Here is a 13,471-nt window from a genome sequence, read left to right on the forward strand (position 1 = left end):
GACATATTTCAAATTGCATAAAACGTCTGGCATTTTAAGACACTCTAATGTAAGAACTAGATGCAACAAAAGTCACCCAGACAAACTTTAAACACATTAAGGATGGATAAAAGATCACAAAAAGCAGTAGTCAAAGGAAGATAACTCCAAAGAAAAATATAGAATCATAGACTAGTTAGGGTTGGAAAGGACCTTAAGATCATCTGGTTCCAATCCCCCTGCCATGGGCAGGGACACCCCACACTAAAGACTGCAAACAGCTCAGTTATAAGCATATTGCATGGTTTTATCAATGATCTTGAAAGTCTTAAAAAAAAAAAAAGAAAAACTAAAAACCACTATTGGTGCCCTGATTCAAAAAAAAAAAAAAGGAAATTGAAATATTGGGGATGCTACAGCAAACAGCTGCAGAACCATCTTGAGAATAGGAAGAATTCCCTCTGAGAGGGAAAGGCAGATTTTGCATCAACCAACAGGACACAATGCAGAGATAACCCAAGGCTGACTTGGGATGCAGCACACGTATGTCAGTAGAGTAATTAGTCATGGGTAGAAGATGGGCTAATTAGCCCCGATGAAAACCAGGGTTAATCAGGCTTAGGCTGTGTCACGTACCTGTCTGGCTTTTTTCTGTCCAGTTGTTGGGTAAGTTTCCCCTGTAAAAGAGATCAAAACTTCTTCCATCCCACCCTGTTTCATTTGCAGCAAAAAAGTCTTAGGAGCCATGCGTGTAACAGCAGAGATAACTCTGGAAAAGACCTGGAGGGATCCCATGAGCAGATGTCCTAAACCACAGTTACAGCTGCCTCACATATCGAGGGCTAACAATCTAGCTCTAAATATGCAATACTGTACCTGAAAAAAGGGTTACATGTGCCCTTTCAAGTGTTTCAGGTGTATGAACAAAATGAACATGCTTATAGGTGAAAAATATGGCCCACTCTTCTTCTTCCACCATCTGAATTGCTCTAAGATGCACCACCAGCTGTTTTTTCAATAGGAGAGACTCTTTTCCTCCAATCCATTTCCTAGAACTTTATTCCATAGAAACAAACTTGTCACCTTTGAGCATAATCAGGATACCCCTGATCTTAACACCAGTTCTTTCCTGGTGACTCATTCTGAAGTTCATTGCTTCAGTCAGAGCTTTTTATTATCAAAAGGAAAATAATCCTAAGCATTTTCTGAGCTGCTGTGACCAGTCTCCTCATATATCATATACTACTTCACATCTTATGAAATGCTGGGAGAAATTGCAAGGTCATCTTTCCAGGGACAGTCAAAGCAGGGGAAGATGAGTGGGACAGGAGAATCAGCAACAGCTCCAACACGGCAACATGGCAACTACTTAGGCTGAGTATAGGTGGTTCTGTGAGTAGCAGCTCAGAGGACTCATTTGACCATCTGAAACAAACATGACTAAATTCAGAGGTATTTTTTATTGATGGTGAAAACAGTATAGACTTTTACAACACTGATAGTAACTTAACAAACGTATTTTTGAAGTTTCATGAAGAAAGCCAGTTAAATAAAAACCTCGTAAGTGGACAGACACTGTAATCAGCAATAATAACCTTCAATAATTAGGACAGGCAAGACCAGCACAATGAATTAGCTATCTACCAGCAAAATTCCAGTTCAATGGATTGCTGTTCTGCCAGACAGAAATAAGACATTAAAATGTGAATCAAAGCAGCATTTATATGTTCTACATATTTCATTGTCTTACACAATGCTGTTTGAATTTATAAGGAATACATATTTGTCAACTGGTAATGTAGCAAGGTAGCAAAACAAAACATGAATCTGTTGCCTTGAAGTTTGTTTTGGATTAAAGCACTGGTAAATTCCAATCTGCTCATCTGAACAGTCATGTAAGTAAAATGGAGTCCAGTACATCCTCAGGATGATGTGATATCTACTGCAGGTATCACTGGCAAGCATCAAACACCTCGATCTTACCAGACAATAGAAAACCCAAGAAATATCACATGGAGATTTGAAGCTAGTGGGCAGTGACTAATAATTCCGTTGTTTCCTTCGTGCCACTGCCAAACGCAAGGCTTGAATAATCAACTGCTCATTATTCAGGACATTGTAATCAGTCAGTTTCACTAGTTTGTCAAAATTCTCTTCACTGAAGCACACCTCCCTTGTAGTAAATGGGGAAAGGATGGTGGAAACATCAACTTTGCCTTCAGCCATCTCTTCAGGACTCCTTTCCACACCTGAGGGACAAACAGAAGGAGATGCACCCATAAGGTTTTATTGCATTAAATGGCTCATAATAGTCATTTAAGTCATTACAGACAGAAAAGGGAGATTTGGAGGGAAAGATACAATTTGCCAAAGGGACATCTGTACCACCATATTCTCCAGCCTCTGGATCAAGCCTCTGTCCGAAAATGATGTGAACCCAAACAGCTGGGAATGACAACAACATTTATTATCAGCAGCAGTGCTTGTAGACCACTCCTTGGACAACATAAAGTCTTGGTTACCCAAACTTGAAAAGTACAAGCAAAAGGAAAGAAAGATAGTCTTGTACTGGATGAAATAACAACCATCTCGCTGAAAGTTCAGGAGAAATTATGGCATTCAGACGATGTAGTTCATATTAAAACCAAAAAGCTGTTCACTCAGTCCTCAGTTTGGGAGTTTACTTTTAAATATGTCAACAAAACCCAGATGAATGCACAACCACCAAAACGTCCAGAAGGTTTTGCCTTCATCTTTCTTTGCAAGCATTGGTGCATAACAAGTCCATGTCTGTAGAGTAGAAAAGCTTGTGCTGAGGAATTACCACTCATGTCGCTTCTATTTGGGAGTTTCATACTATCTCTAGTAAGTCCTGTGGAGTATATGCCTACTTTCATCTCAAATGTATTAGGAGCTTCTGGAATTCTCACAGTTCAGATGCACTCACACAGTTCGGAGGTGTTTTTGACTCATAATACCAGCATTAGAAAGAAGGTCAGAGATGACAGTGAGATGTTAGATAGGAAATGGATACACTAGGCAAGCGACTTTAAATTAAAACTACTAGCCAGAGATGACTCACCAGGAGCTTTATATTTCTTGAAGGTGTCATTCACTAGGGGGAAGAAAAGCACTGTTGGAGCTTGTGGACTGTCAGCATCTTCAAACACATAGCATTCCTTCAAGTTTTCCCTGTCTTCTTCACTTATCTCAATTTTGGGAAATGGAATTCCTTGCCCTGAGATGTACTTTGCAATCTGATCCAGAGGCTGGATGAATGAATAAAAAAAATAAATTTAACACAAAGAAGCAAAACTCAAAAATATCGAGACCTGGATTTTTTTAAACTCTAGCAGCTAACATGAATTTTGCTAGATTTAAATCTTCCTTTGGGAAGGTATCAATTTTCACATGGAAACAGCCATAGTTATACTAGACATTGCTATTCATCTCATTTTCTCCATTGATTTAGGCAAAACAAAAAAACAATCACTTTTTTTGAGCTTGCAAGTGGAGCCAAAAGCCACAGGACTGATCTTATTATTCTAATGAAACAGGTTTAGAGGGAGAAGGCAAAGAAACTGCAAGAATGGAGAAGGAAGACATCAGTTCAGATTATTCTGTATCGTCTTGAGTTCTTATTTACCACTTTCCCAATCTTTCTGTCCTCTGCAGTTTGTGATGTTTGACAATGACTCCCTATTAGCAAATATGTTTATCAACGTACCTTATGAACTCATCAAAGAAAAACATTTTTAACAACTATATTTACTTTAAGCCTATGTTTATTTTATATTATTCTCATTATATATGCAACACTAATATTATTTTTCTTTATGAATCAGGTCAAGCATCAGCCTGTACATTTCCCTAAAACTGATGAGAGAAAGAGGCTCAGAGACACATAGGTTTTCCCATGTATTATGTTGAAATACTGTGAAGACTTTCCATTGCCTCTATAACTTGCTTGGTTCAAGGGTAACCAAAATCAGTATAGGAGCTCAGTTAGCTCTTTAAAAACTCTTGGATCCACTGCAGTGAAGATCTTGATGATTTTGAAACGTCTGTATCCAGTACAGTCTCCTTAGTTACTAATACATCACCTAACAATTTAAATAACAAAGCAGATAATAATCATATAATTCCTACTGCAGAACCAAAAGCTAGTTGGTTTAACTGATGAGTGCTAGAGACCAAAAGACCATGGAGGAAAAACATCCCAGATGCCATGGCTTATCTTACCAGTGCCTGGGACCCTCCACTGTAATTTAAATGCAGGAGGACATCCACCTCCCTCTTCGATCTCAAAAGCGGTGGGTAGCTTGTGTTGATGAAAAACCCAGTATCAACAAGGGAGAGCTCATCATCTGCTGTTTCCATCAGTTTATTTGGGAAGGAGTCTATCACTGTGTCTGCAACACAAACATTTGTCATTATAACAAATAAAAAACCACAACTGACTGCTCTGCAGAAAGGTACTGAAGGAAGAATGGAGAATTTCTTCTCCCCATTTTCCCTGCCTTCCTTTGACTGACTAGCAGCACTGATTTACAGAAGTGACACACTGCAGCTTTTTCTGTCATTCTCTCCTGGACACTCCAAGCAGCTTTGGCTGAGCTCACCCTGCCCACTGGAACACAATGCCCAGACAGACAAATTCAATTTCACTCCTCAAACCCAACCCCAAAAATAAAATGCTGTTTAAATCTGGCTTCCATGTTTTCCATTTGTAGAAGGGAGAAGCAGGTTTTCAGAAGCCAGTCTTGTCTCTTCCTTCTTGTTGGAAATCCTAAAGGAATTCCCAAATCTAAACCTCTCCAAAATTTTACTAAAACCCAGACTGTGTTACTGTGCCTTTCCATGTAGAAAATCCTTCACTCTCCAGGTACTTGCTATGCATCTGTAAGCCTCTGATAAAATTGGGATACTGTGCAATGGTTGGGCGTCCTGTCAAGACATCTCGCAAAGCCGAGGAGAGGGCGCTTGAGGGAGTGAATAGACATGTGTCTACCTCATAGGGATTCATGGACAGAAAGGGTTCCTCCTCTGCAAGAAGGAAAAAAGTAGTTCTGAGTTAGGACAGTTTTCAGAAATTATCAGTATTTTTAAAAATGGAGTAACTAATAACCACAGTTCTCACCATCCCCCACCCCACAGGTTAATCAAACATTGCTATAAGCCTTCAAGGTCTATGCCACCAAATAAAACTCAGCATTATGCAGTGAATTAAGTGACAGCTACCTGCAGGCAGCAAGCTGCCAGGAAGTAAATACCACCTCCCACTGTAGGCTTCCTCAAATGATGCCCACCTCTATTGCAGTGTGTGGTGGAGGGGAGAGCCAAGTCCCAAACATACAGGATAACACTGGCCGTTGAGCAGGACACCTTCAGAATGCATGTGAGTATCACCCAGCTGCAAATATTAGCTAAGTTAGGAGGCCAGCCACTCCAGGCTCCCTGTGCAGTTAACAGCAAGAGTAAGCTTTCTCCAAAGGCAGTTTAGGGGAGAAAAAAAGCCCTGCACAAGAGACATTTTCTCTGCTGGCAGCGTTAGTGGCCAAGGAGGACAATATTCTAACTTAACAATCTTAAGATGTGTTCTTAGCACAACATGATTTTTACATGTCTTCTGGAGACTCTTTTTGTGCCTGTTTGTCCTTCAGAAAAAGGCACAGCTTTGCCAAAGTTGCACAGTTTAGTTCTAAATCAGGCAGAAAGTTTTCTTAGCTGACATCTCTGCTTTTCTTTCCTCATTTCTTTCTCTGACTTCAACAGCATATCTCCAGGCATTAGACCTCTGCACAGAAGGTGCAATACATATAGCATGCAATATATACTGGTAGTTAAAAAAAAACGTTCCATAATCTCACCAATATCTTTTACTCTGTCTCTGGTCCATCTAGACCAGAAGTCCTCTGAATCAGTAGCCAAATTCCAGACATACATCGCATCTATGGAAAATATACTACTCCACATGCCTGTAATGTGAAAGAGAAAATAGAAACTGATTGGTGGAGTAGTCTTGGATGGATTTTAATTGATATTTACCTTGAGTCTTTCCCCTTGGATACTTCCTTTCTGTCTGTCTGGACATCTTTGTATACATATTGCCTAAATATGTCCTTGCTAATATACAAACCACGTGATCACTCACACCAGCTACCACTCAAGTAGGCCACCTTTCCCTCTAGGCAGTAGTCACCTTGCATATAGCAGATCCGAGTCTCTGGGAGCCTCTTCACCATCCTTCCCATAAAAAACTCACTTCCAAAGTGTTCTGCAGGAATAGATGCTCCATATTTCAGGAGACTGACTTCATAAGGAGTGAACTCCAGCCACTCTATGGCAACAAACAGCCAGATCATGAAAAGGCAATAATATGTTAACTGTTGCTAAACAGAAGAGTATTAGAGAGTAGAAACAAATAATGAGACAGACATTGGGTAGTTCATGGCTAGTTTATCAGCTATAGGTATATCTATATTGCCTGCAGTACTAATGCCATAAGATCCTTTCACATTGAGGCAGGGTGGTCCCAGACTGTGATACAGCAATCTCCAGCAGAAGAGCCCTGGTTTGAATGAAACCATAAGTATTCCCTGCAGTTAATCTTATGCAAAAGTGTGTATTGCTCGCAGAATCACAGAATCCTAAGGGTTGGAAGGGACCTCAAAAGATCATCTCGTCCAACCCTCCTGCAAGAGCCGGGTAACCCAGAGTACATCACACAGGAACTTGTCCAGGAGGGCCCTGAATATTTCCAACGTAGGAGACTCCACAACCCCCCTGGGCAACCTGTTCCAGTGCTCTGTCACTCTCACAGTAAAGAAATTTTTCCTGATGTTCACATGGAACCTCCTATGCTCCAGTTTACACCCACTGCCCCTTGTCCTATCGCTGGACATCACTGAAAAAAACCTAGCTCCATCATCCTGACACTCACCCTTTACATATTTGTAAACATTGATGAGGTCACCCCTCAGTCTCCTCTTCTCCAAGCTAAAGAGACCCAGCTCCCTCAGCCTCGCCTCATAAGAGAGATGTTCCATTCCCTTGATTATCTTTGTAGCTCTGCTCTGGACTCTTTCAAGCAATTCCCTGCCCTTCTTGAACTGAGGGGCCAGAACTGGACACAATATTCCAGATGCGGTCTCACCAAGGCAGAGTAGAGGGGGAGGAGAACCTCTCTTGACCTCCTAACCACACCCTTTCTAATGCACCCTAGGATGCCATTGGCCTTCTTGGCCACAAGGGCACATTGCTGGCTCATGGTCATCCTCCTATCCACCAGGACCCCCAGGTCCCTTTCCCCTTCACTACTGTCCAGCAGGTCAGCCCCCAGCCTGTACTGGTACATGGGGTTGTTCTTCCCCAGATGCAAGACTCTACACTTGCCCTTGTTAAATTTCATCAAGTTCCTGCTCATGTATAACTTGTTCTTTTCAGGGCACCAGGCTTGGTGTGGCTCATACTAAAGCAAATGCTGTGAAAATTAATATTATAGAAAAGCGATTTTCCTGACAGTGGACCCAAAAATTCTAAGTTTTCCCATTCAATTTTTCAAAATAAGACCACATAGAACCATCATACAAATTAGTTTCATTACAAGCTTTTTGTGACGAGGATAAATTGTGACTTTGGCATCTTCCACAGTATAACTATATTTTCACTTCTGATAGTGTAGAGAACTCACATTCTAAAGACTTAACATGTTTGGACTTTTCATTTTTAAGTGTTAGTCACTATAATCTGACATTTTTAAAGGTTTTTTTTTTCAGTTAGAATGAAAGGTCTATTATATTATTAAAGTTGATTACATGAGATTACATTCAGTCTTAGTTAAGATTCCTTAAATTATAAAACTGTTAAGAAATCTAAATCACAACCATTACCTCTGAATGCCTGAGCACTATAGTTGGACTTGAGGTTGATGGCCACATAGACGGGCAACGGGTTCTGGCCATTATCCACTGCCTGCCGTTGGTCTGATAGTCTATGCTCATCTTTCTGGTTTTGATTAAAAATGATTAATGGAATGAGGTGAAAAACAATTTGCACTTGAAATAATATAGTGTGAACTGTCAGGTTTATCTAGGTTTTCCTGCCCCTTCTCAGCTCACTGGATTGTTCAGAAATATCTGCCCCAGGATATTCCAAACTTGGCAAGTATCCCAAAGGAAGCTACACCCTATATGGATTCTTGGATTTTGACATATGCAGAGAGGTTGACTGTAAATTGAGCCAAGGAAAAAAAACATTCCCAAGGAGAAATATGTGTCTAAGTGAAAGGTAAGGGAATTTCCTTGGCTGAACTTCAGTGAACAGAATAGATCATATTTTAAGATGCTCACAAGCAGATGCAAAAATACACTCTATTGCACATGACAATTTCAAATTTCCTTCAATAAACATAAACCAGAAACAAACTACTTGAGTTACACTATTTTTAAAGTATTAAAATTTACATCACACTTTCTAAAAATTAGGTAACATATTTAGAGAATGCTTTTTCTGCTGTTTGAATCTTTTCCATATGCAATCTATAAGTAAGTTACTTTACAAATGCATATCCTCACTTATGCTAGTGAAGTTAGTTATTTCAAATTTTTAAGTGTCTCTTCTAGTCAGAATATTTAATGTCCAAAGTAATTAGTTTACATATCAAAATATATTTTTTCTCAGGATTTTAGTTTCTTGAAGAAGACAGAACATCTTTGCCTGCAGTGCCATAACTATTTCAGTTCAAAGTCAGCCTCACTTTACAGCAAGAGTAGTATTTTAGTAATGATCTGAGTACACAGAACTTAATCAGCCACTAAACTATATTTGCATTAATGGTACTGAATGGCATCCCAGGATTTATTTTCCTTTATAGCTATAGAAGTCCTCCAGGTTTCTGGAAGAAAAAAAAAAAGAGTAATACCTTGTCATGTAGCATGGATTCAATGACAAGCCCCCAAAGGTCTATGAAAGAAGTGTTATGTCCTTCTTTAGCCCTTTCCATTAGGTCATTATAATAGTACTTCAGACAATCCAAACTAAAACAGCAGATCTTGGATTTGGTCACTTGCTTGCGAGCTTCCTTGATTGCATCCTCCAGATATTTTTGTGACCAATTAGCATCTTCATATAAATTTGCCATTGTCCTGAAGAAGCATTAGAAGAAAATAATGAAAGAGTAGTAATGCTGTGGTTTGGCTTCAGAGAACCTTTGTGCAACCTGTTTGCCTGTTTCTTAGTTCTTATGGGGTTCACAACAAAAATTTAAACACACCTCAAATACTTACGTCAAGAGCAAACAGAACTTCCAAGCACTCCTGGGTTTGATAATAAAAGTTTACATGGACTCAAAAATGATCTGAGATATTCAAGGGATTTAAAAAAAAATAACACCTGGGGCTATTAAATACAAAGACTCCACAAGTCCTCAGAAAATCCATCTTCGAAGGGGTAAGTATTCTGGGGAGCAGTCATTACCAGTTTGCTCTCATCCAATGTTTGTTCCGAAGTACCTTCTAATGGCTTCTGCCAGCGAGAGAACTGGACACATCTGAGTATGGCCATTTTTAGTGTCTCCTTGAAATCGTTACACAAACAGGCACACTCAGATTTCCACATGCATACAGAGAAGTTAAAAGAATTTTGGCAAATATTTAGACAAACCTGCCATAAAGGTTTGGAATTACTTAAAAGGGCTGGCACAGAATTCAGTGCAAAAAACCTCCCCACTTCCAACGAGGTGTAGAGGAGTGGACCTACCTAGAACCCACTTGATTAAATACTTAATATCATCTGCTGAGAAGAGACCACTTTATACTGACCAACCACAGCTGCAGTCTCTCCAGGGTCAGTAACTTGGCATCACTTGTTGGACTGTCTGTGACAGCAGTAATTCCACTAGCCCCAAATATATCTTTACCAGAGGGAGTTGCACTCTAAATCCAAAATGGAAGTGAGAATAAGCAGCAAATGGCAGGCATAAATTCTTCTTCTCATTTTTCTTCAATTTCCAGTCTATAGATGAATTTGTTGCATTTAGTCTAAGATATAGTTGATAAAATATGAATAGGGAATAGAGCATTTACATGAAAATATCAGGCAAAAACTGTGTCAATGTGGTAAAAAAGGCAGCTGATGAATGTGATGATTGATCTCTTATTCAGTGTGTTTAGTTTCTTTGCTCTAGGTGGAAACAGTGGAGATTGTAGGAAACATGGAAATGCTGTTGCTTTACTAAGTGCCGTATAAGCTGATGATGCTGTACAAATAGTCAAAGGTATTGAGCAGAAGTACAAACATAAACCTTGTTTGGGTCATTCTTACCATGTGGTACCTGATAAACCACCAATGTACGAAATGCAGTCTAACAGATTGAGTTTCTGGAGACCCAGCAGGCTGCCATACATTGCCGTCAGGGATCTGGTCCCTCCACCAGTAGTCGTGATGGCCACAACTGGCACCTGTACAATACAGCAAGGCAGAAGAAGAGAAGGGTTGCATGTATTAGTGACAAGCAACCCCTCTTACTGTAGAAATCAGATAACAAGTTACAGGCATTGGTACAAATAGTGACGTTACTTCATGCAAAAAGGATGCGATTGTTGCAAAAGGTTCTGTTGCCACCACCTGACTGATGGGAGAGGGATGTCTTGTGTCTTACCACTCAGGTCGGGTGGGTGGGAGGCTGTTTGCTTAATAAATAATTGGAAATGAACCTCATCACCCTGGAATTCTTCTCGAAGTGTGTTATTAGAAGCTGTCATAGAAAATACAGGATTTACCATGCCCGAGCAGATTAGGGATCCGTGATTCTGCCTCTAACAATGACCAGTGTCTCAAAAGAATGCACAGCACCCTGTAATCAGCCAGACCCCACAATAGCCAAAGCCTTCCTGGCCTCAGGCCACTAATTACTTTATGTCCTGAAGCACAACCATCAACAGGGCTTCCCCCATTCCAAGGTCCAAGTGTGATTGAAGAGACAGACAATTCTTTTTTTAATCTTTTCCCAATCTAGTACAACCTTTGCTTCCGTTAGCATCTTGAGTTGTGTGGATGTTTACATGCCCTATGGAAAATGGCTATTTATACCTAACAAGTATTAGTATCCAATTTTATCAATTAGAATAATAAACTAGAATAATTTCAAAAAGTTACATTTTGTTTTTTATATTTTCTAACCTTTTTCATTATGAATTGAAATTCTGATGTTTATCCTTTTTTTTTTTTTTCAGTTCAAATAGAAGCCAAAAAGAAAGAGGGTATTTTTTTTTTCTTCACAATTTTGAAGTTAAACACTTGAATAAGAGATCCAGACTAAACAAACCTTTTGAAAAAACAGTTTTAGTCTTGCCATTTTACTATTACCACATAAACCACTTTCTATGTGCCAAAAAACTCAGAGAGCTATGAGAAAAATATTATTTTCAGCGTTCTTGAAAATCTGATTTCCTATATTATGCTCTGGTATGAAATCCAAAATAAGATTATTTTAAAATCTGTATCCTAGCCACAGCACTGTTTCTTTTCATTTTCAGCTACAGATTTTTTGCTGTTGGGATGTCTGTACTTCAACAATTTTCAACAACCCAGCTAGGCATAAGCACTTGCAAAGCTTATGGCTGAATTATGGAGGCAGAAGCAATGGCTACAGTGATAAAGCTACACTTTGAGTCAGCTATTTCATCTATACAATTCAACAATGCTGTGAGATTCATTCTTCTTTCTCATCTTAACAGTTTTATTCTAGTCAGTTTTCCCAACAAAACTCCTTTTCTGCTGCAGAAACCACTCAAAGTATTTTTATTCAGATGTCTGGGTGAAAATTTTTGTTTTCTCCCCTGCAAATGCTTTACAAATGCCAAGACTAGCACCTTGTCACTGAGCTTAGGCACACTATTTCCCAGGCAACAGTCCTAGTTGTTCCATACTTGCTCACTATAAATTTTCCTCCTGAAACCCATGGGCAATTTCAGGAATGGATTGAATTAAGGGCCTGTTCAGAAGTTTTGGGGCTACAAAGGCATTTATCCTGCCTTCCCAGCTCTGCTGCATGAACCAGCTACTGCTTCTCTTGTTCATCTCTTGCCCTAGGTGGCCAGGCCTGCCCCAAGAACATCAGGATTAATTAAGCTGGTTTTATTTGTGGTTTTGATTTATAGGCCAGGCCCCCATCCAGTAGAGGGGTTGCTACCAGGGACTGTATAGGCTTGCCTCATGCTCCTTCAGGTCCTCCTCTAAATGAAGAATCTTTTTCAGAGCAGCAGCAACATATTTCTTCCTCTTCCGCAGGAAGTCCTGCTCTTCCATGCACAGGCCAAACCCCAAGCGCACATCCAGGTCTCCTGAGCTGGAATAGACAATGGGACAAGTCAACGCACATCATTTATAACTGCTTTCAAGACCTGTAGGGCAGGTGAATTTCACAAATCATCTGTAAAACATACTATATATTGATCAATGAATAAAGAAAAAAAAGCATTTCTATTGCCAGAAGGGAGCAATAGTGAGGATGAGGAGGAGTTTCCAAGGTGCTTTAGATTTTTGCCAACATAGGCACAAATACAAGACATACAATCCATGGAAAGATCACCAAAATGGGTAATTGCAGTGATTATTTTTTCTGTATCCATTCCATGTCACTGTGACATTCTGGAAAACTCAAGTAATAACAGTATTTAAAGTGAAGGTCTAATGAGTTGTGTGATGGAGCTTGAACTGCAGAGCAGGCGTCACTCCCTGCTCAGCCTCTGTCCTGTGAAAGCCTTTCACCTGTGTGCTGAACAGATTTCTAGATAAGCATTTGTAAGCTTCATCCTGCAAATATATAAGAATATTCATCATTTTTTTCCACATAAGCAGCCACACTGAATTTTTTCCCTTTAGAAATGTGAAGCACAATCCAAAAAATATGCAGAAAAACAAGCTACAAAAGCAATAAAATGGCAGCTAATGCTTTGTGCCTTCAACATAAACGCACGTTACTGAAAAGCGCACTCAATATTGACCAAATCGTCTGAGTCACATCACCCTCTGGTGGCTGCAGACTCTATCCTGAACATTACTTTCATCAGTATTTTACAAACCTGAATGTTTCAAGGGTTAATGTTAGTAACCTCTGTTTTCTGGCAAATTTGGTAATCATAGTGTAATTTTGAAAACAGAATAATGTCGACTGATTGACCTTATAAAAACAAACACCTTTTTTTAGCTACAGACCAAAATTTCTCTCTGTCCTTCTGCAAATCTGTCCATCAGATTTACATCTGAGTATTTTGTTATGGGCTGGGATTGAACAGGTAGCTCTTCTTACGCTCTGAATTTCATCTATACAAACTGCTTCCATGCTCTGAAAATTCACCTTGCTTCCCTTCTGTATATCACCTAGTAGTAGGGATGCTATGGACCGTTTTTAGCTGCACTATAAAACTTCATTGTCTTTGATTTTACTTCTGCAAGTCTGTCCTTGTGAGTGAGTTGGCAAAGATGCCAA

At 39.6% G+C, this 13,471-nt stretch overlaps 1 protein-coding gene across 1 annotated transcript in view; it reads right to left on the reverse strand.

The window, feature by feature from the left end:
* Positions 1–1,465: 1,465 nt before the first annotated feature.
* Positions 1,466–13,471, reverse strand: part of LOC133273802 (cytosolic phospholipase A2 epsilon-like) — a 32,057-nt gene continuing 20,051 nt past the window's right edge. The window contains exons 12-21 of the mRNA XM_061462360.1: positions 12,193–12,328; positions 10,303–10,439; positions 8,903–9,125; positions 7,872–7,986; positions 6,182–6,319; positions 5,850–5,957; positions 4,834–5,025; positions 4,222–4,391; positions 3,062–3,248; positions 1,466–2,228 (exon numbers count right to left, since the gene is read on the reverse strand). Of these exons, the coding sequence (XP_061318344.1) occupies positions 2,020–2,228; positions 3,062–3,248; positions 4,222–4,391; positions 4,834–5,025; positions 5,850–5,957; positions 6,182–6,319; positions 7,872–7,986; positions 8,903–9,125; positions 10,303–10,439; positions 12,193–12,328 (1,615 nt within the window). The 3' untranslated portion in view covers positions 1,466–2,019. The remainder of the gene's footprint in view (positions 2,229–3,061; positions 3,249–4,221; positions 4,392–4,833; positions 5,026–5,849; positions 5,958–6,181; positions 6,320–7,871; positions 7,987–8,902; positions 9,126–10,302; positions 10,440–12,192; positions 12,329–13,471) is intronic.

This window comes from Pezoporus flaviventris, unplaced genomic scaffold (assembly GCF_033815535.1).
Source record: "Pezoporus flaviventris isolate CSIRO_AGI_PZ_B2104156 unplaced genomic scaffold, CSIRO_AGI_Pfla_v1 ptg000035l, whole genome shotgun sequence".
NCBI classification, from domain to species: Eukaryota; Metazoa; Chordata; class Aves; order Psittaciformes; family Psittacidae; genus Pezoporus; species Pezoporus flaviventris.